The sequence below is a fragment of the Panthera uncia genome (genome assembly GCF_023721935.1).
Source record: "Panthera uncia isolate 11264 chromosome B3 unlocalized genomic scaffold, Puncia_PCG_1.0 HiC_scaffold_1, whole genome shotgun sequence".
Taxonomy (NCBI): Eukaryota; Metazoa; Chordata; class Mammalia; order Carnivora; family Felidae; genus Panthera; species Panthera uncia.
In genome coordinates, this window is record NW_026057582.1 from 123001695 (window position 1) to 123016366 (window position 14672).

The window sequence follows — 14672 nt, forward strand, 5'->3', positions numbered from 1 at the left end:
GCTTGCCTGATATTAAGGCTCACCACAGAGCAACAGTCATCAGGAGAGGGTTCTAGTGGCAGAGGGACAGACACACAGATTAATGGAACAGGATAAGAGGGCCCAGAAATAGACCCATGCCATTATGTCCAGCTGGGTTTTGACAAAGGTACAAAAGCAATAAATGATCTGGGACAGTTGGATATGCACAGCCCCAAAAATGACATTGACCTCAACCTCAGCCCATACAGAAATTACCCAGTAGGGGTGGGCATCTTTTCTACAGTGAATCCTACTTGGTCTGCCATCCCATGAGCCTCTGTCAGTACTTCTCCATATATTCCTGCCCACTTCTAGGCCTGGCGCCTCTGCCAGGAGTCGGTGCTGGAAGCAGCCCCGAGCTTCTCAGTCAAGCCCAGTTAACTGTCTGGAGCCTGAGCAGTGAGGAAGGCCTAGCCCGGATGAATTCCTGACTCCTCTGTCCATCACTATCTGCCCTGGACTCCAGGAGCCACCAGGCTGTCGGCCTTTCCAACCATGCTTTCCTCCAGAACTTGTGTTTTCAGGAGTGATGGGGCTGGAATGGAGAAGGGGGAGCCCCCTCAGCCCAAAGTCTAGAATGCACTTGGGGACTGAGACACACTGTGCCCTGAAGTAGTCTCTAGGAAGGTCACAGGACACCACTTCTTAGACACAGCTTTTGATGACTGCTTGGAGCCACCAAGTAAAGGACAAGGTCACTTCCAAATCCCACAACTGCAGAGACCAGGCTTCCTACAACCCAGAGGCGTCCTCACAGAAGATGGCCCCTTCATATTTCTCAGATGTTAACTAAGAGTTGGGGTCAAGGGCAGACAGCCCCGGGACTATAATGCGTGTCCTTTCTGAGACCCTTAGTCCTCTCATGAATTAGCTGAGTTCTGTCTCTGAACAAACCTGCCCCCATGAGCCCACCTGGGGACCCAAAGAAGATGGAAACACCCAACCCTCATCCATGTGTCCCTCTGCTACTCAGGCTTGTCTGCTCTCCTGACACCTCAACTACCTCCTCACCTCTGGCTTTGCCTTGCGGCTCCCACCCCACATCTGAGATCGGACCTTCCACATTTTTCCTTCAATGCCTTCCAGGACACAACTGGTAGTGTCCTTTCCCCAGTGCCCCCCTTCAAAGCCAGTGGGCCCAGAGGCCCAGGGGCCCAGGCCTGGCCCCTTCCTGAGGGAGGAGCCCAGTGGATGTGAGCTTGGTACAGTTTTTGCTCAGGGAAGGGTCCATCCCAGACGGAGTCAAGCACTCCTTCAAACCCATATCCCTCAAGTCGAGGAGAAAGGCGCTGGAGTAGAGGGGGGCAAATCCCGCCAGAGAAAGCATGAGATCCCCCAGGTGTACTGACTTACTACCGCTGCCAGTAAGGGAGGAACTCTGGAGAACTAATATGGTACTAAACAGCACAAGCTGTAGCAAATTCTATCCCCTTAAAGAGTAAGAAATGGTGGGAAGGCAGTCGCAGGAAGGAGGAGAGAAGGAAGTAGGAGGAGAGAAGGAAACATGCTTTGAGAAGTATAAACTTATTTCAAATGATCAAAAGGGTAAGATTACCTTGTGTGCTGAAGCCAGCAGTGGCATCTGGGTCCCCGGGGCTGGGCTCAGTCGCCGGCTGATCTACACTCGTAAGCTACAGCAAGAAACAGGTCATCAGGTAGTTTGAAGGGCACAGCACAACAGACTCCAGAAATCAAGGCTGACTTCAGAGCTCATCTTCTAGAAAGAAGTACTAAGTGACATGTACTTACATGTCTGCCATTCTCCCCTAAATTTATGCAGTCAGGCTGTGAGGATGCCAAGGCCAGAGGGTTGCTGCCAAGGCCAAAGCCTGTTTCTCTTTCTGAAATCAGAGTGCCAAGCAGTCCCCAAGAGCGCACCAGGGCCAGGTACCAGCCGCCCTCAGCCCACTCACCTTCCACTTCTAGGGAGCACTCTTTGGGACTGAAAGAGGCCACATAGGATCCTCCAGAGTCACTGCAGGAGGTAGGAGAGCCCCTGGCCTCACTTCTAACCCCTTCCTCCCAACAACTCTTTTCCCTGCTTCCACACCAGGAAGAATAAAGCCACAGGGGGACAATCAAGAGACCTGTAATGCTCTGGGCCAGCATGGCTTGGGCACAGGGTGGGCATTTAGTAGACAGTTTTGGCCTCGGTGAGCTCTCACACTCCCCCAGAGCGTGTACTTGCCCCATTTCCCTCCTGCCTTCTGCAGATGGAATCAAGAGGTTACTCAGAAGGCTTTCCTCCCTGTCCAAGCTTGGGTTCAAGGTCCAGATCCACTCAGGCCATGTGCCGGGTTGAGCACAGGCCCCGTGGCCCTGGGCACACTGTCTTGTCCTGTCGTGTTGAGTGGCTGTGAAGCTTGCATCATGTTGGAAGTTATCATGCTCTTGCAGATTTCTTCTCAAATAGATCATTCAGCCCAGAGAGGCCATCGGGAGGACAAGCAGGGGAAGACCAGGCCTTCTTGGCTGGGTGAGGGTAGGGCACATCTGCCTTCTTGCCCTGTCTTCACTTGCCCATCTTCTGCTCGCACACTCGGTTCCCACTGTGACCACATCTGTTCCACCCCTACTGTAGGGCACAATGGTCCCACATGGGCCATGTGTCTGGGTGTCACAAATACCACATACATGTGCCCCTGTGCTATCTCAGAAAATGATTTCTGAATCCTTGTATTATTTCAGAATTGCTTTGGGGACTTGCTTGCAAATAATGAGCTCAGGGGGAGGCCTGGGAAGTTCAGGGGGTCCCCTGCGGCTTGGTCCCATTCCAGCTCAGGTAATTACGTCTCTGCCTCCCTTGTCTCCTGCTACTTCAATCAGACAGCTGATCACCTTCGGCTCTTTCAACCAGGCTGCAGGCCTCTCACCAACACAAAACAGGTGAACCGTGCCCCCGGGGGCGGGGAATGTGCGACAGGGTTTGGGGGGCAAGAACCGCACTTGCGGGGAAGAACCAGAGCTGCCTAAATGTTCCCTTTGATCCCACCTATGTGTAATACTGCATGCACTATTTTCCTTCCTCAGCACAATCCTGTTCTGCTGGGGAGGGAATCGGGGGAGGGAGACTCACACGGCCACCAACACTCACCTTCCTTTTCACTGAAATCACACTATGCCTACAACCAATGTTGGAAATCTCTGTTGAGAATATTCTGCGAAATCACGCAAAAAGGAACAATATCCTCAAGGTGCGTTTCCTTCCATACTCCTCCTGACCCTTAACATTTTTTTTTTTAATTTTGCAGGGATGGGTGGCAACTTGGAGGCCTGATGCCTGAAGAAAAGCTTCTGGTAATAAAGAAATATAAATAAAACAAGAGGAATAAAATGCGCCGTGGGACAAGGTCAGGAGGAAATTGGATTCATTTCATATTTCATAGAAGCATCACTGGCTTCCCTCTGGCTCCCGGTCAAATCTGGTTTTGAGAGGAGACAGCTCCTGGCAGTGTATCTATCACATCTGGTAAGCAGGGTGTCAAGGGTTTAATTTGAATTTGGCCTTCCCTCATGGCCAACGCCACCTTGCCACACGAAAGCTGTGGAGGAAATAGCTGTGAGGGTCACACGGCATTTTCGATTATATATAAGGGCGGCGGAAAAGGGTGGAGAAGAAACATACTTGTGGCACAGAATTTAAAGTGAAACTCTAGTTTAGCAATAAAAGTTTATAACACAGCTCTTGCAGGAGAGGGCCACTGAGAGGAGATGCTGTGTGTATGGCGTCACATGGGACACTCAGAGGCTGCATTTATTTGTTCCCAGACACGTTATTTTGACCAGTTGTGATTAAAAAGTCAGTTGGCAAAATAATAAAGATCAGAGCAGAAATAAACAATATAGAATCTAAAAAAACTGTAGAGCAGATCAACGAAACCAAGAGTTGGTTTTTTGAAAAAATAAACAAAATTGACAAACCTCTAGCCAGGCTTCTCAAAAAGAAAAGGGAGATGACCCAAATAGATAAAATCATGAATGAAAATGGAATTATTACAACCAATCCCTCAGAGATACAAACAATTATCAGGGAATACTATGAAAAATTATATGCCAACAAATTGGACAACCTGGAAGAAATGGACAAATTCCTAAACACCCACACTCTTCCAAAACTCAATCAGGAGGAAATAGAAAGCTTGAACAGACCCATAACCAGCGAAGAAATTGAATCGGTTATCAAAAATCTCCCAACAAATAAGAGTCCAGGACCAGATGGCTTCCCAGGGGAGTTCTACCAGACGTTTAAAGCAGAGATAATACCTATCCTTCTCAAGCTATTCCAAGAAATAAAAAGGGAAGGAAAACTTCCAGACTCATTCTATGAAGCCAGTATTACTTTGATTCCTAAACCAGACAGAGACCCAGTAAAAAAAGAGAACTATAGGCCAATATCCCTGATGAATATGGATGCAAAGATTCTCAATAAGATACTAGCAAATAGAATTCAATGGCATATAAAAAGAATTATTCACCATGATCAAGTGGGATTCATTCCTGGGATGCAGGGCTGGTTCAACATTCGCAAATCAATCAACGTGATACATCACATTAACAAAAAAAAGAGAAGAACCATATGATCCTGTCAATCGATGCAGAAAAGGCCTTTGACAAAATCCAGCACCCTTTCTTAATAAAAACCCTTGAGAAAGTCGGGATAGAAGGAACATACTTAAAGATCATAAAAGCCATTTATGAAAAACCCACAGCTAACATCATCCTCAATGGGGAAAAACTGAGAGCTTTTTCCCTAAGATCAGGAACACGACAGGGATGCCCACTCTCACCGCTGTTGTTTAACATAGTGTTGGAAGTTTTAGCATCAGCAATCAGACAACAAAAGGAAATCAAAGGCATCCAAATTGGCGAAGATGAAGTCAAGCTTTCGCTTTTTGCAGATGACATGATATTATACATGGAAAATCCGTTAGACTCCACCAAAAGTCTGCTAGAACTGATACATGAATTCAGCAAAGTTGCAGGATACAAAATCAATGTACAGAAATCAGTTGCATTCTTATACACTAACAATGAAGCAACAGAAAGACAAATAAAGAAACTGATCCCATTCACAATTGCACCAAGAAGCATAAAATACCTATGAATAAATCTAACCAAAGATGTAAAAGATCTGTATGCTGAAAACTATAGAAAGCTTATGAAGGTAATTGAAGAAGATATAAAGAAATGGAAAGACATTCCCTGCTCATGGATTGGAAGAATAAATATTGTCAAAATGTCAATACTACCCAAAGCTATCTACACATTCAATACAATCCCAATCAAAATTGCACCAGCATTCTTCTCGAAACTAGAACAAGCAATCCTAAAATTCATATGGAACCACAAAAGGCCCCGAATAGCCAAAGTAATTTTGAAGAAGAAGACCAAAGCAAGAGGCATCACAATCCCAGACTTTAGCCTCTACTACAAAGCTGTCATCATCAAGACAGCATGGTATTGGCACAAAAACAGACACATAGACCAATGGAATAGAATAGAAACCCCAGAACTAGACCCACAAACATATGGCCAACTAATCTTTGACAAAGCAGGAAAGAACATCCAATGGAAAAAAGACAGTCTCTTTAACAAATGGTGCTGGGAGAACTGGACAGCAACATGCAGAAGGTTGAAACTAGACCACTTTCTGACACCATTCACAAAAATAAACTCAAAATGGGTAAAGGACCTGAATGTGAGACAGGAAACCATCAAAACCCTAGAGGAGAAAGCAGGAAAAGACCTCTCTGACCTCAGCCGTAGCAATCTCTTACTCGGCACATCCCCAAAGGCAAGGGAATTAAAAGCAAAAATGAACTACTGGGACCTTATGAAGATAAAAAGCTTCTGCACAGCAAAGGAAACAACCAACAAAACTAAAAGGCAACCAACGGAATGGGAAAAGATATTTGCAAATGACATATCGGACAAAGGGCTAGTATCCAAAATCTATAAAGAGCTCACCAAACTCCACACCCGAAAAACAACCCAGTGAAGAAATGGGCAGAAAACATGAATAGACACTTCTCTAAAGAAGACATCCGGATGGCCAACAGGCACATGAAAAGATGCTCAACGTCGCTCCTTATCGGGGAAATACAAATCAAAACCACACTCAGATATCACCTCACGCCAGTCAGAGTGGCCAAATGAACAAATCAGGAGACTATAGATGCTGGAGAGGATGTGGAGAAACGGGAACCCTCTTGCACTGTTGGTGGGAATGCAAATTGGTGCAGCCGCTCTGGAAAGCAGTGTGGAGGTTCCTCAGAAAATTAAAAATAGACCTACCCTATGACCCAGCAATAGCACTGCTAGGAATTTACCCAAGGGATACAGGAGTACTGATGCATAGGGGCACTTGTACCCCAATGTTTATAGCAGCACTCTCAACAATAGCCAAATTATGGAAAGAGCCTAAATGTCCATCAACTGATGAATGGATAAAGAAATTGTGGTTTATATACACAATGGAATACTACGTGGCAATGAGAAAGAATGAAATATGGCCTTTTGTAGCAACGTGGATGGAACTGGAGAGTGTGATGCTAAGTGAAATAAGCCATACAGAGAAAGACAGATACCATATGTTTTCACTCTTATGTGGATCCTGAGAAACTTAACAGAAACCCATGGGGGAGGGGAAGGAAAAAAAAAAAAGAGGTTAGAGTGGGAGAGAGCCAAAGCATAAGAGACTCTTAAAAACTGAGAATAAACTGAGGGTTGATGGGGGGGTGGGAGGGAGGGGAGGGTGGGTGATGGGTATTGAGGAGGGCACCTTTTGGGATGAGCACTGGGTGTTGTATGGAAAACAATTTGACAATAAATTTCATATATTGAAAAAAAATAAAAAATAAACAGTCAGTTGGCATTTATGCAAATAAGCCGCATCTCCTCATCTCCCTTTCTTTTGGTAAGCTCTGTGGCTAAGACACACCACGTGAAAACTCTCCCCTATTTCTGGTAGCAAATTCCCCACTCCTGGGTCAGGTCAACCAGCTAGTATCAGAACTATAAAGAGCTGTTCTTTGGAGGCAATTGGCTGTAATCACAGAAAATGTGAATTAAGATTTTAGCCTAGTGTCCCAAGGCAATCTTTGAAGCTACTTTGCTTACAGATTTTTAAATGCAAAGGTGATTTTGTTTGAAAATATAAATACTGACTTTTAGGACTTGTGGTTGGCTGCACTTCTCCTGTGTCCATTACCTCAGCATTTCTAGCCTTGTACCTCAGGCTGCCCTCCTACTCACCAGACTGCCACCAAATTCAAATTCCCAAGGTGCCACTGGATCATGTCAACTCCAAATGTCAAACTCGTCAAAGGCACTGCTATAGTTTGACATGCAGGGTCATGAAATCTGTACCCAAATGATGTCAATGAACCTCCTTCATTACCCTAAGCTCCCCAGCCAGGTCCCAGGCTGTCGCAGCACTGTTTGTCTACACTGCACCTTGGAGACCTTTTCCATTGTTCACATGCCAATCCCACTCTACCTTTTTCCCCTGAAGTCCCAGCAAAGTTCATTGGAGGCCGTCCTGTTACCAATGCCAGCCTGTGAGTCCCACAAGGAAGGGATTCTGTTCAGTTCATGGCTCTGTGTTCTATAGAATACAGCACAGTTTTCCATGGTCCTTGGAAATGTAAGCTTATCATCCACAGGAATAGCACACTGGCAAATTCTCAGTAACTTTCTGGCTATAGAAAGAAATGCACTCCTTCTGATCTTGCCCTCAAGGTATGGTCTTAAGCCATGGGAAAGAGAAGGACATTGCAAACAGAGAACAGAACGTGCCTGTGACCGATCCAGGAGAGTGGATGGGTCAGAATGAATGTGCTCAGTCAAGGGAGCTTTTCCTTCCCGCATCAAAAAGTTCTCCCAAAGGAGCGGCCTCCTGCCACCTGTCCAGAGCCCACACAATGCCTGCTTTGCTCCTCTGTCAGTCTGTCTTTCTCTCTTTATCCAAACGAGTACTGATAGACAATTCACGTGCTGTTTGTCCATAAGGGGAAGTAATTAACCTCTGCCTTGCCCTGTGACAAAGGATTGTGCCGTAAAGGGGGGACAGCTCCTTGATGTCCTCAGGTGGGGGGACTGCCCCAGGGGAGGGGGGCAGGTGGCTGGCGCAGCCTTCCCTCTGTGGATGGGAACGAGTTTCATTGGCTTCTAGACTCCTAGAGGTGTCTGTGGAATTGAAAAGTGCTGCCAGACCACGGGGTCAAAGAGAATGGGCCCAGCAAGGCGCAGGCTTCCCCTTGAGGGGAGCATTGCAGTGGCCCCGTAATCACCAGATGCTGTCCCCCTCCCCAAAGAGCCAGCCCAGAGAAAGGCCATTCAGACACGTACTTCTTGCACACATAATGTTTGTGCAGGCACTTGTAAGCTGGTGGGTTCTGAGCCAATGCAATAGGAGACAGGCCTTCCTTTGCCCTTAAGGATTTTCTCACCAAAATCATGTGAAAGAAATCTCCATTTAGAGAATTCTCAATAGTTTTGGAGAACGGTGTCATATTAGAACCAGTATTATCCTCCCCCATACAAACGGTCTCCAACTTATGATGGTTTGACTTAGGATTTTTTGGCTTTACGATGGTACAGAAGTGATACACGTTCAGTTAGAAAGAAATTGTACTTTGAGTTTTGACTTTGGATTTTTTTCCCCCAGAATAGTGATATGCAGTATGGTACTCTCTCATGATGCTGGGCAGAGGTGGGTGGCCACAGCTCCCAGACAGCCACTTGACTGGGTAAACAACGGACACCCTCACAAAACCATTCTGCACCCACAAAACCATTCTGTTCTTTGCTTTCAGTACAGTGTTCCATAAATTACACGAGATAGTCAACACTTTATTATAATATAGGCTTTGTGGGGTGCCTGGTTGGCTCAGTCAGTTAAGCATCCAACTCTTGGTTTTGGCTCAAGTCATGATCTCATGGTTCATGGGTTCAAGCCCCATGTTGGGCTCTGTGCTAACAGTGCAGATTCTCTCTCTGGGATTCTCTCTCTCCCTCTCTCTGTGCCCCCTCCTTGCTCTCTCTAAATAAATAAATGAATAAATAACTATTTTTTAAAATATAGGCTTTGTATTAGATGGTTTTGCCCCACTGCAGGCTAATGGAAGTGTTGTGAGCACACTTAAGTTGGGCTGGGCTCAGCTACGATGTTCGGTAGGTTAGGGGTATTAAGGATATTTTCAAAGCACATGGGTTTCTTGGATTGAAAATCCCACTGTAAGTCAAGGAAGATCTGTATTCTATATGCTTCAGAAAAAAGAGTAAATCAGCGATAAAACACTCCTCAATAGCCTTCTGGTATGCCAGTATGGTGTGCATCGAATGTCACACCCAAATGCAGAGGCCACTTTCCAGCATCCAGGGTCCCTGACAGGCTTGGAGGTGGGCATTCCACACTCATCATGAGGAGTATTATTGGGGGTGGGTGTTCCCTGTCATCAGGATTGAGAAGCAAAGGGCTCTGAGAAGTCCTGCTGCTCTCTACAGGGCAGTGTGCACAGTCACTCACCCTTCTGTGGCATTTTCTCTTCTAGAAATGGGAGTAACTGTTCACAAATGGGAGGACAGATGGGCAGGCCGAAGTTCGGCCCCAGGATGGAGCTCAAATTCTGTGATGGCAACTGGCAGCAGCTGGGGGGTGGTGGCAGAGTTCCTCCTTCTCCCCAAGGCAGCCATGGAGAATCACATACCCCTGTGGGCTTGCTGGGGTTTCCAGGCCCATCTGCTGCCCTGCCTGGTGCCCCTGCTGGTTACAGGGCAGAGCAGACCATCTGAGGCTGGCTCAGCATCCCCCTTCCGCCTTCAAGGGACTTCCCTCTCCAACCCCGGCTCAGGTGCTCCCACGTCTGGACCCTTCCACGTCCTTTTGGTAACATCCTCATGCCCTATGCCCACAGTCTCCCTAACTATCTCCTATCTTCTCTCCTCTTTGCCAAGCATCTCACAAGAGTGATCCACTCCAGTTCCCAAAGCATGTCCCTAGAGGAACATAGCAGCAGGAGCTGGAACTTAGGTAGGAATGCAGATTCTTTTTTTTTTTAAGTTTATTTATTTATTTTGAGAGAGGGAGAGAGTGAGAGCAGGGGAGGAGCAGAGAGAGAGAGAGAGACAGACAGAGACAGAGACAGAAAGAGAGAGAGAGAGAGAGAGAGAGAGAGAGAGAGACAGAGATACAGAATCCCAACCAGGCTCTGTGTTATCAGCACAGAGCCCAACATGGGGCTTGAGCTCACAACCCTGAGATCCTGACCTGAGCTGAAATCAAGAGTCAGACGCTTAACCGACTGAGCCACCCAGAAACCCCCAGAATGCAAATTCTTGGCAGGTTCCCCTTCCCCAACTATGGACTCAGAAACTCTGGGGTGGGCTCAGCCATCTGTATTTGATTGACAAGCCTGGGATGCCCACTGGAATCCAAAAACCACGGGGACAGACCACTGCTATACCTCCCCACGTCTCATCCCTGCCTTTAGCCAATGCTGGCACCTGCCCCACTGCCCCATTGCAGCTCCTCCTGCCACGGTCACCAGCAATCTCTGGATGGTGAGCCAGCGGGGGACCAGGGTCAGCCCTTCACCACCTCTGGGCAGCACTTGGCCCCTCTCTCCCTTCCTGAACCATGTGTCTGTGAGTCCAGGCCCTCTGTCTACTCTGCAGCCTGTGCTAGGGGAGCCTCTTTCTCTAGCACCCCAAAGTATTGTTATTCCATAGAGCTCTCCCACCCCCACTTGGTTTCCCTGACTCTGGTGACCACCTCTGTGGCTAACTCTGATCTCTCCAAGGCTCCAAGACATAGACCCTATCACCTCATGGACACTTGCTTGGATGTCCTGATGGCCCCAGAATCCAACCAGCCTCGCTGAGGTCACCCTCCACCCATGTTGCACTCATTTCAGACTCATCCTGAGTGGCTTTGTGTTTTGAGGATATGCATGCTGCATGGTCCCTCCTTGTGAGCCTAGCCACCTGCCACCCCACTCAGCCTGAGCCTTCAGCGCACAGAGGCTCCCCGGGTCCCCCAAAAATGGATTGGATGCCCCTTTTCAGCACCCTCCAGCAGTGCACGGGGGCTCCCCTCAGAGTACTTCTGACTCTCTTCACAGGACACAGTTGCCATTGATAACATTGATTTGAATTATTTTTATCATCAAGAAGAAAAGAAATCATTTCGGAAAGGTAGAAATCTCCACTCAGATTTTTAAAAAATTCAAGAGGATTTCAATCATTGTAAGTTTAGAAATGAGATTTCAGTCACACTTTGCCCCCTCACTAATGAATCCCCTCCCTTCTGCCTCTGCACCCGGACCTCAGGCAGTTCCTACATATCTGTGGACAGAAAAAAGGCCACGAGTCCTTGGCCGAGTCCCTGTTTGCTGTCTGCAGCCTGGTGAGCTGGGCCAGGACATTTCAGGGCGAGAGTAGGCAGAGATGGGAGACTCAGAGGCTCAGCTGGTCAGGCTGTCACCTCTGCAAGGGTGGGCTGAGGATGGGCTGAGCAGACCTGCGCAAGTGACGCTCGTGGAGAATCCTTCTTGCAAAAACCGTGTAGCCAAGGTCCCACTGGACACAGAGGTGGACAGGTCTTACCTTCCCTTTCTGTCCCACAACGCCCAGCCTGCAGAATGTGGTCTCTCCTGTGGGTGCAATTATCTCCGGAAGCTTATGGAGGCTGAGTCTGAACAGCCATTTTAGGTTTGCACCCCCAGAGGTCCCTGAGGGCCAGAAGCTCCCCAGGGAGTGGCCCAGAAGAGAACAGGCACTGCCTCCTGGCCTTCTCACCATGTGGGCTCCAGATCTCAAAGGGGCTGTGAGGACACAGAAGGTCTGGGCCAGGTCTGAGGCTGGCACCACTTCCTGGCAGGTGACTTGGGATGCCAGGTGAGAAGCCCAAAGGTGCGTGAATCTGGACTGGCCCAGGACTGTATCTTGGTGCCCTGTGGTTGCTCCTGGTCATGATATTGCCCACTCTCCTCTGCCTGGGGCTCGGGGCCCAGAACAGGCTGCAGCCCCCATTCTTGGCAGGATTTCTCAGCTCCCCTGCATGTGCCTGTTCTCTGCTGGACTGCTGTGCTCCCCATGTGCACCCCTAAACCTGTGGCCTCCCCACAGCCTGTCCCACACGTGGGTGCTGTGTGACCTTCTGAGTGTTCACATCTCTCCTCCCTGGCTAGGGGCCTTGGATATCCAGGAGCGACACATGTGATGATAACCATGATGAGGATGATGCCATTGAAAAGGACAACTGGCTTTTGCTGAATCAGAGCCCACTCTATATCAAACACTGTGCTGGGTCCATTACAAACATCCCGTTCCACCCCATGTGCTTGGTACTGTTATGATCCCCACTTTACAGATGAAGAAACTGAGGCTCCACCAACACATCCTCAGTGTGTGCCTGTTGTGGGTCAGACACCGGGAGGTTGTGGGACCACCTGGCTTGCCCAGCTCAGAGAAAGCCAGCTACTCTTACCTGTGGCTCTGGCACTTCCCTGGCCTGTAGCTGCCAGGCCTCAGACAGGACCAGGGATCCAGCACTGCTTTCTCACCTCCCAGGAGACAGCAACAGAGGCATGCAGCTGGAACAGGCCAGAGTCCCCTGGGTTCCCGGTTCACGGCCTGAGCTCTGTCCCTGCTCATGCGTTTGAATCTGTACCAGCTCCTTCGGCACTGTGTCCCCAGACACACTAGCTCACATGCATCTGACAAGAGCCAAGAGGGCAATGCACAAATATTGGGGTGGCATCTCCAGGCCTGGGGTGGGGCCTCTGCAGGTTCTACTCCCTGAGGCTGCTGCCTGCTCTTCACGAGCGTTGATAAGACCACAGGTTTGCTCTAAGGCTTAGAGAGAAATACAAATGCAAGAAGCAGGGGCACCTGGGTGGCTCGGTCAGTTGAGTGTCCGACCTCGGCTTGTGGTTCATGAGTTCGAGCCCCACATCAGGCCCGCTGCTGTCAGTGCCAGAACCCGCTTCAGATCCTCTATCCCCCTCTCTCTGCCCCTCCTTGACTTGTGCCCTCTTAAAAATAGAACATTAGAAAACCAAATGCAAGGAGCAGGCCTTAGTACAGGAAACTGGCTTGTCTGGGGCTTGGGCCTCACCTGGCTGGTGGCAGTCGGGCCCACCACGGCCTCGTAGGGTGGGGGGAGCTCGGCGGGGTACAGCAGGCCGGGGCTGTTGATGGCAACATCATACAAAGTGCTGAATGGAGAGGGAGCAAAGTCCAAGTGGAGGCCCCTGAAAAGACAGAACCATTGCACTGTCACTCCTGGGGGAAGGATCCTGGATGGCTGACATTTCTCTCAAGGCAATCAGTACGTCACTTGTCAGGGTTTCCCCTGGTCAATTACTCATCGTGCTTGTGAAATAAAAGTCTAATTTGCTAGGCAGTTTTAACTCTTGTGGTTTTTTTTCTTTTTTTTCTTTTTTCTGGAAAGATATCGACATTTTCAGTAAACTCTATGGCCCTGTCCATTAAAATGAAAATAATCACAGAGCCGATTAAATCTTTAATTACATTTTACATGTTATGTTAATGGCCACTACTCAATAGCAGTTTTGCGTTTCATGAGAACATAATAGAGCCGCTCACGTCGGGCTAGGTTCTCTTTTGTTGCACGGCAGCGATACCCAGTAGACATGGTCTATCTAAGCCAGGGTTCGAGCTCTTTCACTGCTCGCGCCCTGCCCTCTAATCAAACATGCTTTCGTATGGTTGCTCTCCTTGGCTCAACTGCCCCACTGAAAATGAGCGTGGCTCTTGCCAGTCCCACCTCCCAGACTGCCTCCTATCTTCCTGGTGTCAATACAAGTCACCACCACCATCTCCGGAAAGACCCACCTGTGGGCCTCGGCTGTGGGAGTACAGCTGTACTCTGGAGGGTAATAAGGTGGAGGTGGGAGAGGGGGGATGAACTCATCGAAGTCCAGGGTCTGGTGGAGAACGGTGCCATGGGGGGTCACGCAGGCAGGGCTGGCGGAATGCGCCCTTTGTGGAAGGAACTGGAAAACAGAGAGATTCAGAGTTATGTGGGACATCTTGTGTGGCTTGTGTCTAATTAAGCTAATTACACATAAGCTTTAATGATCCGTTTGGAACTTATGTAATTTAAACCGTCGGGCTGTGACGGCGAAACACACACTTTAAAATGATGGCTCTGTGAGGAACGCCTCGCCTCCAAAGCTTCATTAGGCTTTGTTTCTTACACTGCTATGCAGAATGCCTCTGTTCTAAGGAAAAACACAGTCTGGGAAATCTTTTTTTTTTTTTTTTAACGTTTATTTATTTTTGAGAGAGAGAGAGAGAGAGAGAGAGAGAGAGGGAAAGAGAATGTGAGCAGGGGAGGGGCAGAAAGAGAGGGAGACACAGAATCCGAAGCAGTCTCTAGGCTCTGAGTTGTCAGCACAAAGCCCAATGCAGGGCTGGAACCCAGGAACCTCAAGACTATGACATCAGCTGAAGTCAGATGCTCAACCAACTGAGCCACCCAGATGCCCCCAGGGAAGTCTTTTTGTTTTGTTTTGTTTTTTTGTTTTTCTCTTACATATGTTTATTTATTTTAAGAGAGAGGAAGAGAGAGAATCCCAAGCAGGCTCTGTGTTATCAGTGCAGAGACTGACACGGGGCTCAAA

At 48.3% G+C, this 14672-nt stretch overlaps 1 protein-coding gene across 1 annotated transcript in view; it reads right to left on the reverse strand.

The window, feature by feature from the left end:
• The window catches only part of ENTREP2 (endosomal transmembrane epsin interactor 2), a 33882-nt gene that overhangs the window by 10885 nt on the left and 8325 nt on the right, over positions 1 to 14672 (reverse strand). Inside the window, exons 2-4 of the mRNA XM_049614153.1 lie at positions 13882 to 14042; positions 13142 to 13277; positions 1577 to 1652 (exon numbers count right to left, since the gene is read on the reverse strand). Of these exons, the coding sequence (XP_049470110.1) occupies positions 1577 to 1652; positions 13142 to 13277; positions 13882 to 14042 (373 nt within the window). The remainder of the gene's footprint in view (positions 1 to 1576; positions 1653 to 13141; positions 13278 to 13881; positions 14043 to 14672) is intronic.